Consider the following 27,793-nt stretch of genomic DNA (forward strand, 5'->3'; position numbering starts at 1 on the left):
AGCACAAGAGAGAAGGATAAGTCTTTGAAAGATGGTCAGCTTTTGTGGGGTACAGTATCAAAGAGCAGCCGGGGGCGGGAAAGATGGTTAGAGATGTGCTGTGTGGGCGGACGAGTCAGTGCATGGACAGATGAAATAGATTAACTGGCTTTAACGCGCACCCTCAAAGACAGCGAGAAGGATGTGTGTGTGTGAGTGTGTGTGAGTGAGTGCAAGAAAACCAGAAAAAAGAAAACATAGAAATAAATGATAGATACTAGGAGATTACTTGAAGTTATAAAAGAGTGACAGGTCTATGAGACCATTTAGAAGCTGCAGAAAGCAAAAAAATTCCGGTAAATAACACGATTAACCAAAGCCTGATCTTGCACGCAGGGTAAACATGCTTTTTGGAGTGGGCTGTTTGCCTGTCCAGTGGTAATGCTGGTTCCACCTTTCTGAAACTGACCTGTAGTAATTGAGCTGTGGCTAGTAAGGCCCGGCTGTGGCTAGTTTCGACACATAATTCTTTGAACTTCTGGAACATCTCAATATCAGAGCATGTTTCTTACGTGACTCTCTTACTATTAAATTGAACTTAATTACAGAGCGGGTAGCGGAGTCCCGTGAGATTGAAAATAATGGAGTCATTAATATGGAAGCATCTCATCTCTTCTCATTCAACATTAATAACACAAGCGGTGATGAAATCCCACTCAGAGCTCATGTTAGAGGTCGACCTTATGACTAAGCTGGTTAATGTAAATATGAAGCTATACCTAGCAGCAAATTATCTACGCATAAAGACTAGAGTCAGTCAGATGCAGCTATCCAGGCTCTCTGAAAGAATAAAAATAAAATAACGTAATTCAAAGTAGTTAACACAATACATCTTGATTGTTTAAACTGTAGATAAAACATAGTATAAAAACAAAAATAATGTATTTTTTTCCTCTGGAAATCAGGTTTGAAAATCTTATATTTTAAGCATGAGACAATTACCTGTTCAAACATTCCCTCTAAGAGCGTCCATGTAACAAGAATGTTGCATTATGGGCGTATATTGTCTCCATATAACTAGGCTAGTGTTTCCCAGTCTGTGTATCGTGAATCTTTGAGAGTTAGTCAGCTCTTAGAGTGTTAGACCTGCAGGAGAACGAATTGTCTTTTTATCAGCCTGAAAAATACTGTCAGAGGAAAAGATTTTGAAGTGGGAATGAGACTCAGAGAGGAATTGACTGGGCACAATAACTCAGTCGCTTGACTCAATACTACACCCAATGAGTTGACAACGACTAGAAGATAATTTGGTAAGTTGTGCTTTTACATTGTCACATGGCCCTGGGAGGATAAGATAATTGCAGAACAAATCCATTCATTATCAGCCTCGTTTTACTGAGTGGATGAACCTGGGGGAAATCCTGCAATTGCTTGCTCTATTAATCAACTAAAAGTTTAAGCATTAGTCATGGTGATGGGTCCTCATGTGTTGTGTGATCCAAACAAAGAACAGGCTTTAATAGAGGTTGCTCTTTTTGACTTACCTGTGCACGGTGCTCACCAACAGAGAACTGAACCACAGCTACGTTGGGTGAGGTGTGGCTGCCTTCGATGCGCTCCACCGTGGACGAGTCGATCTTCAGTTCATTGCTGATCTCGGCACTCTGGATGAAGTCCTCTGTCTTCAGATCCTCCACGCGCTTCAGCTCCCCGTCGGCCAGCTGGATGATGGAGCCCTTGATGAAATATGGGGGGAGTGAGGGAGGCGCCACCGTATTGGACGGGGGAGGAGGAGCAGAAGGAGCGACCAAACCTTGTGGCGCGGAAACAATGGGGAGATGAAGCTGGGCTGGGACCACTGCACCTGAAGCGACCTGGTGGTACGAGCCACTGGAGGTTACAAGAGTCTCTCCTTTGGGAGCGCTGGCAGCAATGTACGTGTGTGGGAGTGCGCTAGGAAAAGAAGCTTGGGTGGATGATGTCATGTGGGAGGTTACAGGTTCCAATGTGGTGACTCCACCTCCACTAACAGGGATTATGACTGGTTGGGCACCAGGAATGAGTAAGTGTTGTTGTAGGCTGGTGTGGTAGCTGATTGACGTATGCTGGCTTCCGCTGCCCCCTGCGATGTAACCGATGATAGGTGCCTGGGGGTAGATACTGCTGGAGGGGAGCCCCATTGAAAGTGCCTCTGTGGCACTGTGAGTGGTCTGGATAACGGTCTGGGGGGAGAGTGTACGTACAGCAGCTTTCAGACTGTCTACACTCAATGGTGTTGGAAACGTGAACGAGGAGGTGTTATTGGAGGAGGATGATGTGCGATTGACTGGCTTGCCCAGGATGATGCCACCTTTCTCCAAGTGTGCGGGGGAACAATTTGTCAGCTTCTCAGGGCTGGCTCTGGGTGGTACCAGCTGGTGGTCTCCATGGCTGTTGTGCATTAGCATAACAGAGGTTCTCAGCCCTGAGGGATCATGGGTAGAGTATTCAGATGGCAGGACCAGCTGGTGGGCCTCATAAGAGGTCAAAGAAGAATTGACATCCCGTGATTTGTTCCCCGACTTGGAGAGGCTGAACTCAGGGGATGCTCCAAACCGCCGGCCCCTTTCCAGCTCTCCATTGTGAAGCTCTCTGTGTCTAGAGCCACCGTCCTCGTTCCTGTTGGATCCGTCCATGTACTGCACCAAAACCTGGGACATTCCATGACCCAAAGTATGATGGTGGTGCAGCGACTGGGGAGAGAGGTGAATGCCTCCTTGGTGATGAGTTGACGGGACAGTCCGTAGGGAAGTGGACATGTGAGTATGGTGAAGGTGGGGGTCTGTAGAAGGCGGTGGCATGGAGGTCCGCCCACTGGACGCTCTGTGCTGGTCATGCTTGGAGGCCTGCGAAGGAGCAGAGGCTGTCTCTGTGTGTGAGGGTCTCTGTGCGGCCATAGAGTGGGACGACGACGACAAGGAGAGGGGGGGAGGTGGAGGAGGAGGTGGGAGCAGTTGAGGGGAGATGTAGCCTGCGTACGGGGCAGTGTAAGGTGACGTTATGAACTGCAGATTGTGAGGCAGTTGGGTGTAATGGACAGTTCCGCCAACTGTAGATTGTGACAAGGGGGATGTATAAACTGTGGGAAGAGATGAGACCAGCCTCAGTGACGAAGAGGAGGTTGAAGAGTCTGATGTGGAGGAGAGCGATTTATAATGGTGCCCATCAGAATGACTGGAGCTACGGTGCCCACCCACGCTGCTCTCATTCCCAGCCACACTGGCAAGCCAGGCCATGTTCTCTGAGCGCTGACTGTCACTGGCAGGTGGCATGGTGATTGAACGGGTTTCAGATGGGAAAGTGCATGCGGGGATCTCCCTCTTCTTTGGGGGCAGACATTCATTACTGCGTTCATGGTTGGACTTCATGATTTCGCCTCTCGTCCCTCAACTGTACTTCCGTTATCCTTCCTCAACTTTGAGACTTTTTAGCTTTCTCTTTCTTCTTTGTTTCCCCCCAATTTTTGACTTTCTATTTTACTTTCCTTTCTCTTTTTCTCACTTTTGATTTTCTGTCCTTTGTCTCACTTTAATTAGCTATAAAATAACCTTCCTAATCTTGTTTCTTTTTCGGTCTCTATACAGCTCAGCCGAGGCCGTTGATTATCAGGTCTTTTCTTGATAACAAAGAAAATCCAGGCCCTTAGGAGCAGGTGAAGAAGGATTAAAGATGGAGAAGAAGATATGGAGGGATGGTTAAGAGGGGAAGGGTAGGGCGGTCTGTTCGGTCCAGGGGTCTTTAGCGTCTGAGGGGTGAGCTCAGTGTGGTGGGGGAGAATGTTACGACATCACACCTGCTGCTGCCGCCGATGACGACAGGGGGCCGAGTGCGTCGCACTTCATGCGGAATCATTTCCTTGCAAAAGCAAGCCTGCCCACACGCAGCTCAAACCTGTAGAGGAGAAAGACAAAAGTAAATAAGTTCAAAATTCAATCTTGATAGAGAAACTAAAAACTTCTAAGTGCAAAGTCATTTCGAGGCCTGAGAGATGGAGAACAATACGTTTCTAAAAATGAGACATGAAAATGAGAAAAAACAAGACAGGAGCAAAATGATGCTCTGCACCAGCAGACTCAGGAGAACAATAACAAGGCCCTAAGAGGAGAAACTGTTTAGAAATAAGTTTCTATCCATGAAGGTCGACAAACAGGCCACGAGCCAACAAAACAATGCCATCAAAAAACTCAGGAGCTCAACACGAAACGACCTAGAGTTTTCTGAAGGATGACTAAGAAGCCACAAGCCGACATAATGAGAAGAAATTCGGTAAATTTTCAACCAAGAGCTGTTAAAGAAATGTGCAATAAATTTGTTTACAATAGCAGAAGTGAATCAATGGGTGATTGGAGCTCTGCACACAAATAATAGCTACATTTAAATTAAAGAACTAGAAAACTAAACTAAAAACCAAAAACTAGACCCTTTTTGAAAACTTGACAGCTATATAAAAAATACAGTGCATAGTAAAAGTAGTTGTAGCACCACCAGGTGGCTAGTTGACATAATTTTTGTTCCCTTAACAGTAAGTGAGACCATGTTAGGCTATTGAGGGTTTTGTGAGACCAAACACTTTCAGATCAGAAGAATACAAATTTATATAATTCAACCTGGTATGATAGAATTGCATAAGCCTGGACCCGTAGTAATTATAATCCGAACAACTCTAAGAAGTTTCCCAATCCTGCAGTACTTGGACCTCCAATAGCAGACTTGTGTGTGCGTGTGCGTGTGTGTGTTTGTGTGCATATATGCCATCTGTTAGGAAAGACCCCCTGCTGCAAAAGATTGAAAGCTTGGTGTGAATCTCATACATAATGTACAGTCATTTCAAGACATGCGCAAAGTCACACAGTCACACAGACACACAGACACACACACCATCTTGCCTTCTCAGACACTGACACCTGAGCATATTCAATTATGCTGACATATGCTCTTTTCCTGATGCTGAAGATTCCTGTGATTTAACATGTGTTGCAGATCTACTACAACACAACTACAGAGACAGACGCAGGAGTAAACACATGCAAATTCCCATTCAAACACAGAGAATGAGCACCCACACGCACATGCACACACACTCACACTTTGTTTCATAGTAGTGAACACACACACACACACACACACACACACACACACACACACACACACACACACACACACACACACACACACACACACACACACACACACACACACACACACACACACACACACACACACACTCAGAAGTGAGAGGTACTGTTGATCGGTGAACTTTTAGCACTGAGATTCTCTCCGTCGCTCTACCTCCTCTCCTGTCTCAGCCTGCCCACCTCTCCTGCTTCACAACTCCATTACCCATTATCATTCTTCCATCTAATGGTTTTATGTTCCTAATCGGCTGTCTCTCAATGTCTTTGCTTCTCCTCTCCTGGCATCTTTTCACATTAATCTTCATCTCGTCTCTCTTCTGTAACCTTCCTCATTCACCGTGATCCTCCTGTCTCTCCTGCTCTGTCACACAATGCAGACAATAAGGGAATAAGACAAACCAATATCTTTCTATTCCCCGACGTCCTCCGCGAATTAAAACTTTGAGATAAGAGGAATGTTGGGTCTCAGAGCCATTTCATATCAGCTGCCACATCAAACACGGGCAGAGTCTGTACATGCAGCCACAGATCTGTTCACGTCGCTGTGACCACTTTTATCCTCAGCGATGTCAGAATGGAACAGTCACTTCTGACAGCTGACTCTGACGTGTGAAAAAAAAAAAAAAGGTTCCTGAAAATTGCAGGAGAAATGGCATGCATTATGTAATGGGATATGTTGCACTGCTGCTACATTCAGAATGTGTAATTAGTGTGGTGTTGCATTGCAGCTGCAGAAAACTTCTGACCTCTTGCATTAACGCTGACTTCTACACAATAGGAAATAGAAATGACATAATATGGTAATATCAATAATGATTCTAATACTAATAATAAACTCTATCTGTAGCCTAAAACCTATATGAAATGGAGCTAAAAGTGCTTTACAGTGATGCATTTGCATTAAAAACAAGAAATACAATGAAAAACTTGAGAAAATGTATGGAAAATAAGAAGGAAATAAAACCCTTTGAGTAAAATGTGAGATAGAATGAACGACTGAAGAATAAGACCAATGAATAATAGTAATAATTGAGGTAAGGATAGCATATACAAAAATAAAATGCAGGACCTAACTAATATACAGGATTGGAGGATGAGCAACACAAAAAAACTTTTTCGCATTTGGGTCGTTCTCTTCAACTTTATGTTAACGTTTGTGAGAGTAAAATAAAAAGCAGGAAGAAAGAAGTTGGGATGAAGGGAGAAGGAGGAGTTAAAAAAGTAAAGTAAAGAAAAAGACTAAAAACTAAAAAGGGAAAAATTACTAAACTTAAGTGTAAACTCACTTCTAGCATTTAGGGATTTGAGGGATTGATGAAGAGAGGTAGAGGGAGGAGAGGCTGGAGACGCATGGGGGAGAGCGAGGGAGAGTGAGGGAGAGGCTCAATTGACCTACATTGCAAAAAGAGCTTAGTGCTTTACTGAAACTGACACTCAAACACACATTCACTGAAAAGCCATGCCACCTGAATCTTGCTGAGTTTTCAACATCTATGTGTGTGTGTGTGTGTGTGTGCCTGCGTGTGTAAGTGTGCGTGCGTGTGTGTGTGCGTGTACTGTATATCAGATGACCTGTAACCCAAGCCGTCTGTCCTCCATGTGCTTTGGGTCCCAAACACACACACACACACTATCTTTCTACCCCCCGCTCTCTCTCTCTCTGTCTCTCTCTGGGGCACTAGTGACATAGTGAAAAAGCTCAATGTGTGTGTGCCAGTAACCTGAATCGTTCACTCACGCACTATACTATTGTCCTTCTACGGTCAAAACAGTGGATGTGTGTACATGTCGCCCTCATTCTCCTTCACTCTGAAGCAGACAGACAGACAGACAGACAGACAGACAGACACACACACTATACTTCTTCTGGTCTATTAAACAGTGAAGCTAAAAGTGGTAAAAGAACCTGCAGTGAGACAGTTAAACTCATCTTTTTATGTCTAAAACCAGCATATTCAGAGTTATTAGTTAGATTACACACACCACATGTTTTATACATTTAACTTAGATGTTTATATATAATTTACGAATCCTTCCACTTTTTCCAAGCAGTGCTCGAGCACTCTGTGGCTATGACGCCAGCACCGCATCTGTATACCCACACTAATCCTGTTTCTACAGTAGCAACTGAAATCCTTCCTAAACTTCACCCAACAATAAATATATGAAATGCAAAAATACTTTGGGGTTAAAAATGTGTCTGCACTATACGTTCACTGTTGTGCCATTTATAGCACACACATTTAAATTATTTATTGCATCTGCCCTGGAGGCTTCAATACAGCCCATTATGAAGAATATTATGAGTTATGAACATATGACATTTATGGCTTTGAGTGAATCCATTCAAGAAACACAGAGCTAAACTCAAGTTCTGCTTTCACCAGGATGTGAAGAGGAGAAAATGCACGGCATGACTTAAAATAGCTTCTCAAGTCAGGGTTCAGTAGTGCAAATAATAGTGAGCAGGAATGTACAAGGGGCACAGCGATGTGTATGGGCCCCGTATTTGAGCCTATGTTATTTTATTTTATTTAGTTTCTGTTAAGGTGTCATTAGGCTTAAAAGATCATCTATTGTAATTTATTCATTTGTACAGCTTTTAAAAATACATAGAAAATAAGACAAACAATATGCAGTGAAGTGGGCTTATTTTTATCTTATGCTTCTACTTAAAAAATATCCACGTAACCAAAACGCAGAAAATTATATGAATGCCTATAAGAATCAGCTTATCAATCATAACAATGTGTATAATAGAAAATAAATAAAAACAAGAATAATAATTTTGTAATAAAAGCAAAATATGTGTGTATCTGATGTGTATTATGGTGTGTTTGCTTTCGTCAACTTGTGCATATACATTTATTGTGTTGATTTCCCATTATTGAAACTTACTTATTAAACTCAGTTCAGAATATAATCATAAAAAAAAAACATTTGCACACACATTATTATTTGGCTGCAGAAGCAGTTGTTTAAATGCTGTATCAATCTAAAAACTGTGTGCACGGGCTACAGTATGAGTTTGTGTGTGTGCGTGCGTGATTGCCCAGTCATAATCATAATCATGATCAAAGGGATAAGTCCAACGTGATGTGTTATCTCACTGCTAAATATAGTGCGAGTGGAAAACAGAGTTGCTGCAGGCTTATACTTCTCTGTCTCTCTCTACTTCTCTCTTCCCTTTTTTAAGTACAAGGTATTGACCCTGTGTTGTTTTTTTAGTTTTTTTTAGTTTTTACATTTGTGCGTACGAGAATGTGTGTGTGTGTGTGTGTGTGTGTGTGTGTGAATGCGCATTACAGGGACACTTGCCAGACTGGGAACTCTGACAAGGCTGCCACTTTATTCACCGACACTCTCCACGAGTGATTACACACAACAAACAACAAACACACACACACACACACACACACACACACACACACACACACACACACACACACACACACACACACACACACACACACACACACACACACACACACACACACACACACACACACACACACAAAGACTACGGTGAGATCGTGAGATAGTAATGGAGGATCTGCCATTGACAGATGGAGTCAGAGAGTTGGAAAGTAGGAGAACAGAAAAGGGAGGGGTGACGAAGAAAAAAAAAAAAGAGAGAAGGAAAAAAGAAAGAGAGAGGGTGGTTAAGAGTTACACAGACAAAGATAGACAGAGATGGAGAGACACAAATGACTGTGAGGAAAAAGAGACTGTGTTTTTCAGAAAACAAACTTAGGCAGCTTTGCATGACTTGCATTTTTCTCACCCCTCGACAACCCTGAGGTTGGGAGGGTGACTGGGGGACTGAGGACAGTCAGGAAGAGAAGAGAACAGAGAACAGAGAACAGAGAAGAGAGGAGAAGAGAGAAGAGAAGACAAGTGAGAAGACAAGAGAGAAGAGAAGAGAAGAGAAGGGAAGAGAAGAGAAGAGAAGAGAAGAAAAGAAGAAAAGAGAGAAGAGAGAAGAGAAGTGCAGGACGAGTCAGATGGGAGAAACAAGCCACGACGATTGTAGGAAAACTAGGGCAGACGCAGTACGCACTTACAAATGACATACTGTGATACAACAAGACAAGCGTTCAGGGTGCACGCACGTACACACACGTACACACACACACACACACACACACACACACACACACACACACACACACACACACACACACACAGACTCTCTCTCGCTCCCACACACACTTCATTCAGAGTGAGCACAAAACTGTGTGAAGTGTACTTACCAGGGTAGCAGGAGATGCCCACTTCTGCAGCATGCTCTCCCTCTCTCTCATTCCTCTCCTCCCTTCACTCCCCTCTTCTTCTCCTGCTCTGTCGTGTCCCTTGTAAAGCACCCTGAGTCTCACTCCGTCTCCCTCTCTCCCCCTCAAGCGGAAAATCCCAAGCAGATTCAGTGTACTTGTGCTACAAACTGCTCTCAGCCTTTCTCACCCTCCACACACACACACACAAACACACACACCCATCCACATTCACACACACACACAGCCAACGACCTTCTACTAAATCTTGACAGCGGGGCAGGAAGCTCCCTCACTACCACTGACACACAGCAAAGGTGATCACGCACGTGCGCATACACACACACGCAAAAATTGGTAGCACAAACTTGCACACGCCCACAGGGAGGGAGTCCCGCATGCTGAGCTCCAACGTGTATTATGCAAGGGGTTGAATGCTAGCCAGAGCTCTCACACTGTCTACCCTACACACACACAAACACACACACACACACACACACACACACACACACACACACACACACTCTCATAGGGCCCCTCCCACGGTTTGCTCGGCCAACTTCATCAGGTATTCATTCAAAAAACACACACACGCCAGCTGGCTGCACGCCCAGAGACCGCTTACAAGCAGAGAAAGAGAGTGGGAGAGAAAGAGAGAGAGAGAGAGAGGGTGTTACAGTGAGAAGGGCAGAGAGTGGGAGTGTGGGATAGATCAAGAGGGAGGGAGGGAGGGAGGGAGAAGGAGAGTGAGCAGTAGAGATTAGAGAGAGAGAGAGAGAGAGAGAGAGAGAGAGAGAGAGAGAGAGAGAGAGAGAGAGAGAGAGACATGGAAAATATATTGATAATTAAGTGATCTGTAAAATGTCAAACAATAGTTTCAAATGCCCCTTTCAACTTCTCAGAGCTCAAAGTGATGTTTGCAAATGGTTATTGGAAATTAAAAGTATATAAAGCAGCAAAAAAAGAGGCTAATCATGACATTTGAGAAGCAGGAACCAGCAAATGTTTGCTTGACATATAGACATAAGGTAAATACAGCAAATACATCCACACACATGCACACAGGGAATACATAGTACACACACAGGTTTGAGAGGAATATCGAGTTCAATGATTGTAAATCAACTTTATAACCAGTGAGTTATAACCAACACATTAGGCTGCACTTCAATCTTTCGACCACTAGATGTCATGACTGGTTGCCTCACTGATGTACAGAAGTCTATTTCCGTAATTTAGCTGACCTAGTTAAAATACCATTTGGAAGTAAATATAGACAAAATGTGCTGCTCAATGGTAAGAGATGTACCGTGCGCAGGGAAGAAATGAGTGAGCACCCACTCATGAAGCACGGACGCACGCACGCACACACCCACATACACTTTCACACACACACCCACACACTGTGATGATTCCCACTAGACCCAGTGGGTCTAAACATGCTCTAAAAACACATCCTGTTTGTGTTGGTCCGTCTTCCTGTCGGCCTGATTTCAACCCTGAGTTAAACTTTGGATATTCATGGGTTCTGACTCCAGCAGGGCTAAAGTTGTTTAAAAGTTAAATTCTTATTTGGTTTAAATGACAAACAGACCAAACATATTCTACCCAGATATTATTAAAAAGTGTTAATGTTTAAGCACTAAGCAGTATAAGCACTCTTGTCCTTGCTATCATGCTTTTCCATACAATTTGTCAAGCAAAGAGTTTTGTTAGTGTAGTAATAAGTTGTTGTTGATGTTCAAGATACAGTTCCTGATTTTCAATAGCTATGAAAAATACCCACATATCGCAAAATGTCCTTCCTATTTTGAAATGAAACCATGCAACTGTTTGGAAACATAATTTTTAACATCATTTGGGGTTTAGTGCAGAGTTTTGGAAGTTATTAACAAACCACTGCTGCTCCTAAGGCTTCACTATAGAGTTTGAAAAGAAAATTATGTAAATGCCAATAAAAGTTATAGGCAATGGATAAATAGAAAGATAGAAAACATATAACAGATGGACAGACTCAGTAACAGACGCAGAAGTTAGAGACAGAAAATCAACAGATACTCGGAGAAAACCAGACCAGACTGTATTTGTTTCACAGTCCATTCTGCTTCGTCAGGTGACCTCAACGGCACAGAAACATTTGTCTGTTGCCTTGGTAACCAATTGGAGCCTCACAGTATTTAATCATAATTCATTTGTGTGGGTTTGTTTACAATCTGGCGTCAAGTAAAAGCAGAACGAGAGAGAGAGAGAGAGAGAGAGAGAGAGAGAGAGAGAGAGAGAGAGAGAGAGAGAGAGAGAGTGAAGAAACCGGCAGAAAAAGATGAGAAGGGAGAGAATCAGTTCAGCAGTTCAGATTTGTGATTTGACTTCTTCTCTCTCTCTCTTAAAGTCTCCGTCTTTGTTCGGCTGGTCTGTCGCTCTCTCTGAAACTGTCTCGCTCTGGCTGAAATCGTCACACGTCAATGCCCCCAGATCATTTCTGAAATCACACAAAACTCTCTCTCTCTCTCTCCACCTCCTGCCTCCTCCACATAACCCATGATTTTTTTTATTTTTCACATCTTCCCTGTGGTTTAACCAAATCAATCAAGGAACCTATTTTAGTTGGATGTTAGTACCTACTGGAGACCAACAGTAAATGCATTATTGATTGATCGAAACAGAGCGTCACTATCATTCCCTCAGCAAAATATATTTTATTTTTCCCAATGCTTAAAAATCTGAACATATGAGTGTGACAATATCGACCTAAAAGGACAGAAACCAGGGGCTGTTCATGACTAGAAGCTTTGGCTTCACTTTTGGAGAGCAGTCATGTCCTCCATCTTTATATTCAGTGAAAGTTCTTGACTGATGGGTTTTATAACATGAACCTTGTTTTAAACAGTTGAATAAAGAGAATAACATTTCCTTTAATTGAAATACTACATTCGTAGTATAGTATTAAGAACAATATTATATTACCCGACATACAGTAAAAACCTACTATTTTCTCTTTGTCATAGTCACACTTTTTAGACGTGACTTGTCCAGTGTAAGGGATTATCCAAAGTGAATGTTTGAATTTGATATATAGGCAATTGATGCTCATTACAACTGGATCCTAACGGAGAAACTTCATCAATAACCACCTGATAATATGAATCAATGCAATGCTAAGTGAAATTTTCCACAGCAAACGCCGCTCTGCTCTTGCTCCACTTCATTTCTTCTGTCTGTCTGTCACAGGCAGTCACTAAGGAAACTGATGAAAAGCTTCCACACACACACACACACACACACACACACACACACACACACACACACACACACACACACACACACACACACACACACACACACACACACACACACACACACACACACACACACACACACACACACACACTCCTCTGCTCTCTCACACACACATACACCGACTTTCGCACTCTCTCGGTCGCCCACGCAAACTTCACACATGCTGCGATTATGACCACGGCAACCCCCACCGTCCTACACTCTCTTTACCCTCTCTACCCACCCCACCTCGTTACTGTTGGCGAAAGTCTCAGCTCTCCTGTTTATCCACGCCTTTCAATCTTTCCCTGGGTGTATGTGTTATTGTGTGTCTGTGGGAGTGCCGGAGGTTGTGAGACGGAAGGTGCAGGGGCACCTAATGGTCACATACCAAACACAGGAAGCTTGCAAGGCTGGCTTAATGAAGGTGCACACTTATTACATAATCTTAATCATATCATACCAGTGTTCTCTACATAATCTATCATTCATAACCTTTTGTAATCGTTACATAATCATGTTAGCAGTGCCCTCTGAACCATGGGCCATTAACACACTGTACAAATACTTCTTTCCCTTGCCCTTCATCCCTCTGTCTCGCTCATAAACCCTCTGCCAGGCTGCGTTAACTCCCTGGCAAGTGTAGTGTCGCTGCTTAAGCCTAAGCCACATCCCATTCACAAACCTACTAACCACACAGACTATTAGATCCCGGCTAGTCACATACACACACAATGAAGTAAGCATCTGTGTGTGTGTGTGTGTATGTCAGTGTAAGAGAGAGAGAGAGAGAGAGAGAGAGAGTTGTGGAGGATTAGGGAGGGACTGGAATGGATGGGCAAATCACTGCTAAGCTCCTCTATTGCTCTATAATCCTATGTGAGTACACACATACACACACACACACACGCATGCACACACAAATGCGTAAATATACAAAAATGCTTGATGTGGTGCGCATGCACACACACTAGCCTACATTGATGCTCTTACTCTTTATTTTTAACAAACAGCACACACACACACACACACCATAAAAGCCCTAGAAGACATTCAGACACACAAATAAGCAGCCAAAACTCGACACACTCATTCATGGGCAAATGCAGACACAAACACACATATTATTTCAAAGACAATATCTAATCCAACTCCCAGTGTTGCCACATAAAAGGGGAGTAAGAGAGAAATGTGGGAGGAAAGAAATTGGACGCAGGGAAAAAATAAATAATACAAATAATAAGAAAAAGCCTAGATTAATAAAAGAGCCCATTGATTAGAGGAAGAGACGTAAAAGGCATAAAGGAGGAGTGAAAGAAAAGGGAGAAATAAGTACCATTCATGCTTCATTCATCATTACACCATCCACTCACACAAATATCACTTCTCTGTTTGTTCCTGTTCCTCTGTTTGTTCCTTAGAAATAATCGCCAAATCATTTGTATTCATCATCCAGTTGTCATCAGGTCAAATCTCTTTGATGGGAGATTAGTAGTAGCATACATTGTTGTTTACCATTGTATTTCTTTATACCACACTTACATGCACTAAAAGGTCTTTTCATATTCTGTGCCTTGTGTAAATAACAAAGAATGCCCCACATTTTAATAACAACACACCATACACTCCATATACAATTTATCTGGGACAGTTATTTTCACTGTGCAATGAGCATTGAATTGAATTAGATATCATTTCTAAGTTGAGGACAGGCTGACAGGTGTGGGATGTGCAACTTTCTGGCTCTACAGGGAGAACAGAGCTGAATAAAACCCCTGCTTTGTAATACACACCCACACTGTGGTACACTGATGCAGTTTGATTTGCTCGTCTGCAAACACACTTTATTTTCCTTTCGCATGTTTGAATGGGAGAAGAAAAGAGAACTCACACTAACAGTTGTGATGATGCCTGCGTGTGTCCACGTCTCGGCCAGAGAAGCGTATTGTCGTGTGGGCTGAAGTTGAAGTGCCCCACTGTAACGGGCAGAGAGAGGCAGACTGGCACTAATTGGCATGAATGGGCGTGGAATAGGTGGGCGACTGCTCAGCATGTGTCCCTGTCTGTGAATAATGTGTTTCACCTTTCCAAAGGCACACACAAAAATGTCAGACGGGCAGCAGCACTATTGGAGCAAGCAGACTCGCACACATTCATCAAAGTCCTCTGCTTTGAGACCCCAGAGACTCAACATGCAGCGCGCAGCAGAGCCATACAGAAGCCATCATCAAATGAAAAAAGAAAATAATAAAATCCACAGCAGCGCACACACACACACACACTCACACACACACACTCACAGTGCACTCCACAGGTGTCTGAATGGCCTCATCCTGAGACCAAAAGCTGCGTGGTGCACACAACAATCACCTTTACTAAAATACACAAACCCAGATGCATGTCCATTCATGCTACTGTATACAGTCGAATGTATGTAATCATGTTGAATAGCCCCGTTGATTGCTGTCGGGCTCCCACAAGGGAAAATGACTCCAGTCAATTTGAGCTATTTCCCCACAGTGAGGCACAATTTACGAACAAAGGGAGAAGGTTTTATGTTGCAAGTGAGCGGCCAGCTGGGAATACTGCATCACATAACAGGATATAAAAACATTGATTTACCATGTTAATGTTTTTGCTTAATGAATAACGAAAATATAACCCCCGCGCATATAGGCTTAACTGCATGTATTTCTAATTACTAAACAATTATATAGCAACATTGGGTAGTTTTTTTTTTTAAAGGGAGACAAATTTAAATTGGGACAATGGCTAATCTGTCATTGCCATAACAATACCTGAGCCTGGAACTGCACCATGTAACTCTGGTGTACCGTGCTGGAACATTACAACCTGCTTTATATGTCACACACAAACAACCAGAGCCGGAGCTGGCAGTTAGCAATAAGAGGCAACTAGATCGCCATTCTTGGTGTTGATTTCTTGGCAGAGCCACCGAAGAAACAGAAGAGGACAAGAGAAAGTGACAGAGTGAGAAACCGAACAAGAGTGAATATTGGGGCATATTTTACTTGTTGGCGAGAGCAAAATGAGGCCAAAGGATGCAGGACAGATGTGGACCTGACATTGTTATTGCACAAGTAAGTCATAACTTGTTCTTGTTTGCAATGTCTTGTGGTGTTCTGCTTTCTATACGTTGTGTAAGTGAAGTTGTTGACTCGCTGGTTTATCATCAGAAGCCAGGTAAAACTACTCCGATAAAGGTTTATCTGTCATATTTGTGTAAAATATCCTGATCAGTCAAATGGTTCTTTGGCTTCTGAGGTTGTCTCTCTGTCAGCTTGTCAACAAATTCACTCAACTGCCTCAGACTAAGCACGGAGAGAGATGTAGAGAGGCAGGAAACACACAGACTGGCCACACAGGCTTTCCACTGCCTGCCTCACATTTACAACTAATTACTTACTTTCTTTCAACATCATTACTTCCAGCAGTAGTTTTTTCTTAATTGCACAGAGGAAAGAAGGACGAGGGGAGGAGGAGAGGAGGAGAGGGAGAGCAGGATAAAGGTACATGAAGGAGAAGCAGAGAGAAACGGTGACGTCACCTTATACTGACACTGCAGTCAGAGGGACAAAGAAAGAGAGAGCGAGACGGGGAGAGAGCATGACGGGACATCAATACAGAGACTTAAGAGATCTATTAGCTGATAGAAGACACGCACGCAACTTCACACTCCCTAATCTACTGAGTGCGTGAGTGAGTGAGTGAAGGCCATCAGGGGACATGGAACAGAATTACGCCAAAAACAACTCATTCACATACGACACTGAAAACTTTGCACACACATTCATGGGAAAACATCTAAAATACTCTCACACAAGCCACTGAATATTATACGCACATTCATGACTGATAAAAAAACAAAGCAGCATTTTTCTGCAAAACGTACCCTCATCGCTGCAAAACAGCACCATGAGGGGCAGATTGAGGGAGCTACTGGAACTGAGGATGGTACCCGATGGCACCTCAATCATGTACTACTAGAAATCTCTATTGTGAGACTGCTCTCAGTCTGTCTCCTCTCAGTGTGTGTGTGTGTTTGTGTGTGAGAATACATGTGGATTGTGTGAATACATATCTGAGTTGGAGAGGATAAAAAAAGCAACAATTTCTAACTAAATAAGCATATAGTGTGTGTGTGTGTGTGTCTGTGTTACTTATATTGTGGATCTTGTCCACACAAGGTGAACTATTACATTTTAGGTTAAATGCTTGGTCCTTGGTTAATGTAGTGTTTGGTTTTGCAAGAAGCGCTTATGGTTAAGTCTCCAGGGAATGTAAGTCATTGCCATGTCCTCCTAAGTGACAAAAAACAAGTCTGTGTGTGCGCATGTGTGTGTGTTTGTGTGTCTGTTTCGAGAGGACAGCATAATGGAATGCCTCGGCGGTTCAAGACTTGCCAAGAGCACTTTTCCCATACGCAAGGGAGCCAAGACTTCCCCAACCATCCAAGAATAGCACAGACTTTCTCACTCTCTCTCTCTCTCTTTTACTCTCTTTCTCACCCACACACACACACACAAACACTCACACATTTTACTCTCTGGATTCAACAAGAAAGAGGGTGATAGTGTGAAGGATGAAAGTACAGGCTCAGGATTCAGTCAGCACAGTTAAAGAGACAGTATGAGAAAAAAGGGACATTTTTAGAATGGTTAAAGTTATGTAACCAGCTTTGTTGGGCAATGTTCACTTTGGCAACATGGTTATGATCAAATTGTAAAGGTGATAAGCTTCAATGAAATAAACTAGAATGAAGTGAGAGGCAGATCATTTAAGGAGAAAAAAAGAAAAAGCAAGTGAAAGAGGAAGATAAAAAGGGAAGAGGGAGAGAGACAGAGATCTCAGAAATGAAACTGCAGCACTCCCAAATTTCTCTGCTCTTTATGGGGTAAATGACAACACTGTAAATGTTTACATGCATGTGCACTTGTGTGTATGCATATTTAAGCTAGCATGTTTTTGTGAGACTTGCAGATAACTCATATTAAGTTGATGTTCAAGTAATTCCAAAGCTTGTAGTTGTAAATCGACCTTTGTAAACCTGAAAAATGTATCTCAGGAAACATTTGTATTTATAAAAAGAGATTCATATTTGGTTTTTTTTAAAAAGGAGAGACTGTGAATAAAATCTGTGATCAAATGTTAGCAATGCTAAAGATACACAAATATATAGTTTAAAAGTAAGTGCTGGGTCATTCTGTTGCCTTCATCGCCGCCCCAGATCCTTAAAAAGTCGAAAATCAAGATGGATGATGCGGTTTCCTCTGGGTCCTCCAGGTTTGTTTGCATATATTTCTGGCGCATTAAAAATGTATCACTGTTTTCAACAGCATCATGAAACATAATTAAATCAACGTAGGTCGTGGAGGAGCCCGTGCCGTCAGCCATTTTGAAAATCTATACCTTTCAGGATCTGCAGAGACGAAGGTAACAGAAGCACCTGTGCTCTGATATGCTTATATTTTGTAGTTATTCACTTTATTTGATCTTTTGAAAATTGATAAAGAGCCGTGTTTAAATTATCTCCTTCTCAAACATCTGCATCTCAAAACTTTTTAATGTAGCATCTCTCCTGGCTCTCATGAAATGAACCTTAACGACCCTTAATATTTGCAAATAAATTGGTTTAATCATGTGTAAAATCAAGTTCTAAAAACCACAACACTGTTATCTGGATCACATCACTCACTCATGCAAGGCAATCATTAACCAAAATTAATTTTTGCCAGTGATTAGCTCTACAGCTGAGGTTGTTGCTCAGGACAGTGGGGGCTGCCCAGCGACACATTTTAATGTCCACACTGTTGATGGCTGTGCAGTACAATAATGAAATGGTTTTAATTAGTTTGTGATACATACTGTATTATTATCTCAGAGCTAAAACAGATCAGTGCTGCCTTGAGGCTTAATCTTCCAATTAGTATCCTGACACTCAAATTCAAATATTAATCTTCCAGTCTGAGTGCAGCCTCATGGAGGTCAGTAAGTGTTTGTAATAAAAGTTACACATGTCTGTTGTTTATCGTTCATGCAATAAACAACAAGAATCCCTGCGCGTGAGAGGCAACTGGAAAATAACGCTCATCTCAGAACATGCAAGAAAATGTGGGGGAGGGAACTTGAGAAACTTTGTTTAAATGTTTGCTCACATTGATTTTTCATGACTCACTGGAAAAATGACTCGTAGTGAGTGGAGAGACGATCCATCAAACAGAAGTGCTACGTTCTGATCCTTCACCTCATGCATTTGCTTTGTCTAAAATGTCTGCAAGCATAATAATTGCCATCAGCTCCAAAGATGCTGTTCTGCAGTTGACCCTGCGGTTGTACTTTGTAATGGAGGGGGAGAAGGTGAGAAGAGAATTGCTCCACTGGGGATCAATACTGCTACAAGAGAGACAGCATGTGCTATAAAAAAATAATTTGCGGTTGTGTCTCTCCACCAACCAGTGCAGTTTCAGTCTAAATACATTGTTTTCCAGACTCATGGAGCTCACAATGACATTTACCTTTGACCTCTGAGATCAGTTAATCTTTGAGTCCAAGTGACAGCTGGTCAAAATTTGAAGAAATTCCCTAAAGACGGACTCCAGAGGCCAAAAACCTATTTTGTGAGGTCACTGTGATCTCAACCTTAAACCTTTGACCACCCAAATCTAAATCGGTTAATCCGTAAATCTATGTGGCCATTTGCCTTTGGCCACTCGAGAAATTCCTCAGTGAGCAGGCATAGTAATCAGATACTCAAACACACACATATAAGTAATAAACAAAGCAAGTACAATACACCTCCTCCCTCCCCTCTCCAGGCCTTACAGGGACTCTATTCAAAGGGAGTTTTTCCCACTCTCAACGCTGCCAATAAGGCGTCTATTCTCACATTGAGACATCCCTCGTAAAGGTGTTGTGCATATCACATACTACATATCACTGCTCCAACAGAGAGCTCAGACGCAGCCTCATGAGTTAACACACTAGCTTTCCCTTACCCTAAACACGCCTCTCGTCCAATCACAGCATGGACAGGAAGCAAACTTTACTGGCTTCATTTCCGAACTGAATCATGACTCCTTATCTTATCATCATCTAACATCAGCTCTATACTACATGAGAGGGAATGGGGATAATAACAGAAAAGGCACAACCTTGGTTCCTTCAGTGCGTGCTCGGCATGTGATGAGCTGCCACTTCACTCACATTAATATCAAATGGACTTTACATGCATCTGTGCTGTGACCACGGCGACAGGTTTATCAGCAAAACAAGACTCAAGGGCATGAATAAAACATGGGGCTGGAAAGTCCTTGACGTCAGAACAAATGACATCAAATTAAACATGACAGTCATAACTAACAGCTTAAGCTTGGAATAGCAACATGGTAGACGTCAACCGCTGTATTATAGCTGATCTAGCACAACATAATTTCGAGCTTAAGTGCAAACATGATATAGATCTCTATGTATTCGTAAAAACAATTTTTTTGAGACTGAATACACTGATATAGATGCAGTAGTTAACAGTAAGAGCAGGAATACTCTCACCTCATTCAACACAACTCCTCCAGACCCCCCTGGTTTGTCAGCAGGTGGTACAGCCCATTTAGAGGGTTCCAGACTATCCCAGAATGCAATGTGTTGACTCAGGGAACTCAGGAATCCCTGGTGGATAAAAACAAAAGAAGTTGAAACAAAACTATAGGAAAAATTGTCTTCCTTCAAAAGTATCAACTGTAACGCCCGCATTCGCTCCAAATTATGCCATACGCACAATATGGCAGGATATGTTGTTATGCACTGGGCTGTGAGCATAAGCAGGAAGTGCACACAGCAGAAGGGATTTGGAAACACAGCTGAGGATGCGTCACAGGTTTCAACACAAAGCGACGCATAACCCCAGCTTTAATCAACTAGCAGAAACTATGACACAAGATTGTCACATCATGTTTCAAACAGAGTTGTAGATGCAACCTGGCAACATGTAAAAAACACACACACACACACACACACACACAACACACACACACACACACACACACACACACACAAAAAAGCTTTCAGTGCTGCTACTGATGATAATCTGAGTGAGTGAGCTATATTATAAAGAGATGCATGAAGCTTTCTACATAAATAAAAAACACGGCTGTAAAAGGAATGTCTGGAGAAAATATCAGTAACGACAGAGACAGTTAAGTGGAGGATTTGTTATGAAATTCATTTTGTTCAAAACCTTTCACATATCCATTACTGGTACACATGCCAAAAGTGAAATGAAACAAGTTTGAAATATTTTTTTAAAGAAAATCATGTGAACATATTTTCAACATGCTTTATTTTTACTGCCAAAAACAATATGTTTTCATTTTTGTTTGTTTATGTGTTAGCTGGATTACGCAGAAACTACTGAACCGATTTTCTCAAAACGTGGTGGAAGGGTGGGATACGGGCCAAGGAAGAACACATCTGTGGTGACTGGACCAACAACAGAGATTCACATACAGGAATCAGGCGAAACTCAAAGTTCAAATTAACAGTATCTTTTTAATGCAGGCCGAGGTCATGCCATGTTTACTGTATATATTAAAAAGAAAATCTTCGGTGCGTCTTTAAAAACATTGAATGTGCAACAAGCTGATGTATGCAGACGCCCACACACCGCCAGGAGAGACAAACCGACTGATCGTCGACAGAGTGCTCACACTCTGAGGGACTAATTAGGCAGGTTGTGGTGGGATGATGGGGATGTTATGAGGATACAAGAGACATGTTCCCTGCTGATAGTAAGCTGCAGCTGGCGTGTTTGCGAGTGTGTCTGTGGAGGTGTGTGGGATGTCAAACACACTGACCCACATCTTACATGCCTGACAACAAGAAAAGAGGCAGGGACGTGTGTGATTGCAGCTGTCGATCTGCAAAAGTGTTTTGGTGCAGCTTAAAGAAGACAGAGAAGGGAATTACAGTATGTGGCCGGTTGTCTTGTGCCACATTAGTTACAGTAAAATACATCATTTCACGCACACTTCTTATTTTATGCACGGCGACTCTAGTCTTCTGGGGATTAGGTGCTACAGTGAAAGTGAAATATGATAATGGAAGAGCGAGGGAATGAGACAGAGAGAGAACGTCGAGTATTTCAGGTGCCAGAAAATCAATAGGTCTCAATGGTGGGATATAGTATAGAGTCAGCTGCTTAAGCTAAGCATGTACTATATGTAGACACATAAATGTACCAGCACATGATAAGCTGTAGGTTTTGTATGCACTTAAGATGTTGGTAAAGTGTATATGTAAGGGAGAGATAGAGGAGGAGGAAAAAACTGTCTACTGAGGGCTTGGATTACCAGACACCAACTGGCAAAGGAATCCATCATATGGCATAAATGAAGTGAAAAACAATGAAAAATTGCATTCAAATAAAAGTTAAAGAGGAGAGGAAAAGTGGAAGAGAGGGGATCCAGAGGCGACAAAAAATGGAGACAGATGGAGAAAATAGAGAGGACACAGAGGAAGAGAGAGAGAAACAGATGGTGGCGGAGGAGAGACAGATAGAAACTCAATGGGAGCACAACACTGGCTCAGCCAGCGAGGCTCGGCGGGGAGTATGGCAAGCCGAAAAATGTCAGAGGAAAGGGAGGAGGACGAGGAAGATGGTGAGAGGGAGAACAGAGAGAGAGGAGGATTCATTCCAAAATTCTATAAAAATTCTGTTCAGTTCAAACATACCGACCTTAGACTGAAGGTGTTGTTTTAAAACCATATTTTGAGGGGTTTTAACACTAAGTTAATTTGGAAATGTTCAGTTCCTGCTCTCCTCTAATGACTCATCCATCTAGAGTTACTAACTGATTTCAAATACAACAAATTACACACTCTAAGGAAATACCATCTTGCCTAGCTACCCATTTAAATGTTCAACAAAAAGTTCCAGTATCGATTTAGAAAGCAGTTAACTGGTGAGAATATTATGAGACAGATTAATCAGACCCACATGCTGTAAAAGTAATAAATGTAGCTCAGGCAAAGCCAAGAAGCTCTTAACACTCCAAAATGAAAGTGGCACTTGGAAGTAAAGAGGCATCCTGTAAAATGCCTTACTTGTTAGCTTGGCAGACATTTTACAATATAAAGAAAAGTCAGACAAAATCAATCAAACTTAATGTCATAAAGCCACAAAATGCTCATCAGTCTCACAGTAATACTTGTTCGGTGAAGCACTTTGTTTATGAAGAGGATGGAGCCTGCAGTAAATCTGATGTGACTTTAAAAGGTCCAGTGTGTAAGATGTGGTTGAAAGGGATCTATTGGGAGATATTGAATATAAAATAATCCTAGTGATGTTTTCACTACTCTGTAATCATCTAAATTGTACAAATTGTTGTTGTTTTTTTTACCCAAGAATGGGTCTTTTATATTTAAATACTTCATATTTACATCAGGAGCTTGTCCTCTCTACGGAGGCCACCATGTTTAGTTTTTTACAGTCGTCCAAACTGGACAAACTAAACCTTTTGAGTTTGTATGACAACTGAAGGCTACCACAGGTTCTCTTTCCTGTTTGGAAGGGGAGGTTGAGGTGAGGGGTGTTCAGCTGCAACATTTAACTTCACCACTAGATGTCACTAAATATTTCACACCGAACCTTTAAATGCTCATCAACATAATATATTTTCAGCCTGATTACAGGCTTCTCCCCCACAACACAAACTACTCTTCAGGTTACACACACACACACATGACTAATGACACTTTGTCTCAATCTATCATGTCCAAACCAGAAATCAGGCAGGCTAATTTAGTAGTGAATGGTTCAGTGTAGACCACATTAAGTGAAGGGCTGATTGAATTGCAAAGCACATTGGAGCAGACAGCTCCAGGAGGGGAGTGTGTGTGTGTGTGTGTGTGTGTGTGTGTGTGTGTGTGTGTGTGTGTGTGTGTGTGTGTGTGTGTGTGTGTGTGTGTGTGTTCTCAAGGTGCCTGTGAGTTTTTCTCTGCATTGTACCTACGCCACATCCCATTACATTCACTTAGCAGATGCTTTTGTCTAAAGTAAAAGTGAATTCAACCTCCACACAGACAAACAAATTGTGTGGCTTTGCGTGGCGCTCTGGATCAAGCGGCGATCACATTCAACATGCCTCACAAATGTTCCCTGTGTGTGAGCGTTTCTCTGTACTTGACTACAGGCTGGCATGATAACACCATGAATACTTCTGTCCACTCGACCGTCACTTCATCTGTTTAAGTGCCTGCATTCTTGCCATTTTCTCTTCGCCAAGTGTATCCACAAAAAAAATGTTGTCCACCCACAATCGTCGTGGCTCTTGCCAAATCTTTTGCCTACCGAACAAGCTTTGCCTATAACAGTGCAGAGCAGTTTCTCTTTTTTAAAATGGCTGTAGACTGTGGAACCACAAGTACTGGGTTCAAATACTAACATCAGCAGAGGGTTTACCCAAAAATGCTTCTGAAGGTCGCGTTCGCCACTGTATCCCAGTTACAGAGAAAATACAGTGTGAAACATCAAACCCTCCGTGGATAAGTGTAACGTTAAGGAGATGATACAAACATTACTTATAGTAGTTGAGCGCATACCTTCGTCAAGGTCTAACCATAAACTCAACCAATAAATTCAATCAAGATGTGCAAACTTTCATACACTCATATCAGTTCCCTAAATGTGCCTCGTTATTTTCATCAAGATCCGTGAATTATTGGTAAAAATGTTGAAAAACGTCCCATTTCGCAATGTTGAAAATGTGAGAGAAAGAAATCCTGGATCCGCCCTATGAGTCATATCCGTACCCAAATTTTATGTGTTCTTCTCTGATCTGCACCACATCCTTCCACCACGTTGGTTGTTTTTGGGATATCTACTTTCTTTCTTTCTTTCTCCTTGGAAATAAGTTGATGGGTAACTTGTAAATCTGAATGTTTAAGCATTTATAAATAATATTACATTTGTTGTACAAAGGTCTGACTTGTGATAAATATAACAAACACATTCACAGGATCTCACACACACACGCACACACGCACACACACACACACACACACACAGAATTCTTCTAGAGCTGACGTAGTGTCTGACAGCCACTTGGTTGGTTGAGGCAGAAGAATGCAGTCACTTTTTTTGTAAATGTGTGTGTGTGTGTGTGTGTGTGTGTGTGTGTGTGTGTGTGTGTGTGTGTGTGTGTGTGTGTGTGTGTGTGTGTGTGTGTGTGTGTGTGTACAGCCCAAGTGACTGACCATCATTGTAATGCGAGGGAAATGCCTTCCTCAACCACAGCCCCATTTTCCTGGACTCACTCAGCATCTGCAGCACCACCTCTGAGAATCAACCCTCTGGAGGTTGGGGGTGCTTAAGAGCAGGGAGGAATGTTATCACGGGTGCACACATGTCTGCAAAAGACCAGTGGCCCTTGTGCTTATCGCCATCCTCTATCTACCGTTCCAGGCTCTTTTGTTGCTGGAAGTGTTTGCGTGGCGGCGTCAGTGGCATGAAAAGAGTTCCTGTTACTGACCTGAACTATTTTTAATTACAGATTTTAAGGGACAAAGAAAGAGAGATCAGAAGCCAGGATGCAAGTACAAATCATTCGTCTGAGAAAAACATAAAAGAGAGGTCAGCGTTTCCAGGTTTACAATTCTCTCCCTCAAGACGGAAGATCCTGCAAGTGACCATCAGGGATATTTGGAATCAAATCACGCTGGTTCATTTCACATGGTTTTACTGATGTAGATTATAGTTCTCACTCACACACCATCCAATAATATGGATACAAGTTGGAAGTGACTCTTCATTGCTCATTATCAATTAAAAGATAAAGACGAAGAAGAAGAATAAAGACCAAATTTGGTTAATTGACTGATCAGCTAAAGGAGGTGTTGTTTCTATGCTTTCTTTCACTTCCTGGTACCCTCCTTCTATATTCATGACAATGTCTTTTGTCGTATAATAACATGCATAAGGTGTTGTCTCCTTAGTGAAGCTATTTTGTACTTTGTAAGGTTGTACACTTTCCCTAGTGGGTGTTGTGCACACACACACACACACACACGCACACGCACACGCACGCGCACGCACGCACGCACGCACGCACGCATACATTCTTGCAGGCACAAACAAAGCGAGAGGACAGGCACTCATTTGTCCCAAATGAAGACAATGGAGCAAGAAAAATCCAAGGCTCTGTTTTAGTGTTCAGTGTGTGCGTTGAGAGGGCACGCTGAGAGAATAGGAAGCATGCTTTCTATGCCAACCCTCTCTTTGGCACACACACAAGGACACTCACACACACAAACGCATACACAAATACATGCACACACCCAAGCACACACAAACACAAAAACACACACCCACTACAAACCCACTGCGGAGTGCTTTTAATTGGCTGCTGATTTGCCAGTTAGTGTTCTTGCCACTCTCTTAACCTCACGGTGCTGGCCCCCTGCCCCAGAGCCTGGCAGAGACACAGCTGGACCTGAAGAATGTGAGCATGAGTGGGCATCCTGAAGTAATTAGTTCCACAAGAGTGTGTGTGTTCCTGTGTATATGTGCACATATAGGATGGTGTCATTTCCAATTCATACACTTTATAGTTGTATGTGAAGGAGGATAATGTTCTTTGTCTTTAATCCATAAATTATCTACGGCTCTATGAAGTCTCATTCTGAAAAGATTCAAAAAAGGATTAACATACATTTTAGTTTTCAGCACACTGCAGGTTGATTAAGACACACAGACACACACAGACACGCACGCACGCACGCACGCACGCACGCGCCCGCGCACGCACGCACAGCATGCGTTTTGTGGCAGTGCTATCCGCAGCTATGCAGCATAGAAGTATCACCAACACATTTGTGTTAACCAGAGGTTATTACAAAGGACATTACAAAGGATTTGTGGCCCAGCTGTTCCAGTGGTGTTGCTCAGAGGCTCACAGAGCACGATCTGCTGAACTGGGACTCTTTAAAAGTATGACCGTGTGTAACCACGTGGGTGTGCTGCAGAGCATCTCAGACAGAAAGAAGAAGAAAATAGACTCAGACACTGAGGTAAGTGATATTTTAAAGACAACTGGATTGAACAGAATGCGTTAGATATACCCCATACTGTCTGTTCAACAACGTATGTGTGTGTGTTTGAGATTTATGTACCTAGGAGGCAATGACAATCACCACTCTTTCCTCTTGCAAACTAACACACACACACACACACACACACACACACACACACACACACACACACACACACACACACACACACACACACACACACACACACACACACACACAAGCAACTCAAGGTCAAAACAAAGAGGATGGTGCGTGTGGTCTCTCTCTTGCTGTGTTTGTGTGTGTGTGAGAGTGATGACATCATTACTAGAACAGAGCACTCTGTAGCTGATTGATGGAGGGAGAGGTTGTTATGGTCAGTAATGCTGTGAGCTCATCTCCCAGCAACCAGACAATTGGACCTTGTCACTGTTTTTGTGTGCTTGTGTCTTTATGTGTGATCACAGTCTTGCAACACGCAGGATGGACATGTCAGCCTGTCTCACACACAAATACTCACACAACACCCGACATAAAGTCTCACGCACTGACACGTGTACATGTGCGGTAGTACGTGTGGATATCCCTGTATCCTACCGCTCTGCAGATAATCAATCAGATGAGCAGATTACTTTCCAAGAGTACACACACAGATGCACCAGTAGCTGAACATGTGACCACATGCTGGCTTTGATTCTAACTACTACGATGCTGCAGTGTCATTACTTAAACAAAGTTGACTTGACACATCTGGCTTTAGAACATTGATTATTTACAGTGTGTGATAAGGCCCCTTTTTTTTTCTCCAGCCTTTCTCTTATTCAAAATTGATTTATTTGCCCGATTTTATTTCTCTCTAAACTGATGGCAGGTGAGGACTTAATCTGCAGACATTCAAGTTTGCATTTAGTTTTGGTTGTAATTACATTACATGTACTATATTTAAGCAGATGGATTAAAAAACAGCTCATTTTCTACATTATGTGTTCTACTTGACTCTCCTTCCTGTCT

General features: G+C 42.4%; 1 protein-coding gene across 4 annotated transcripts in view; it reads right to left on the reverse strand.

The window, feature by feature from the left end:
* Positions 1-27,793, reverse strand: part of atxn1a (ataxin 1a) — an 84,284-nt gene that overhangs the window by 8,342 nt on the left and 48,149 nt on the right. For 2 of the 4 annotated variants that reach the window (XM_035182989.2, XM_035182984.2), the window contains exons 3-4: positions 20,270-20,386; positions 1,524-3,909 (exon numbers count right to left, since the gene is read on the reverse strand). In XM_035182989.2, coding sequence (XP_035038880.1) covers positions 1,524-3,386 — 1,863 coding nt within the window. In that variant the 5' untranslated portion in view covers positions 3,387-3,909; positions 20,270-20,386. Of the gene's footprint in view, positions 1-1,523; positions 3,910-9,406; positions 10,050-20,269; positions 20,387-27,793 lie in introns of those variants that run through there. The other 2 variants (XM_035182987.2, XM_035182985.2) reach the window with 2 other exon arrangements.

Source organism: Hippoglossus stenolepis, chromosome 17 (genome assembly GCF_022539355.2).
Source record: "Hippoglossus stenolepis isolate QCI-W04-F060 chromosome 17, HSTE1.2, whole genome shotgun sequence".
NCBI lineage: Eukaryota > Metazoa > Chordata > Actinopteri > Pleuronectiformes > Pleuronectidae > Hippoglossus > Hippoglossus stenolepis.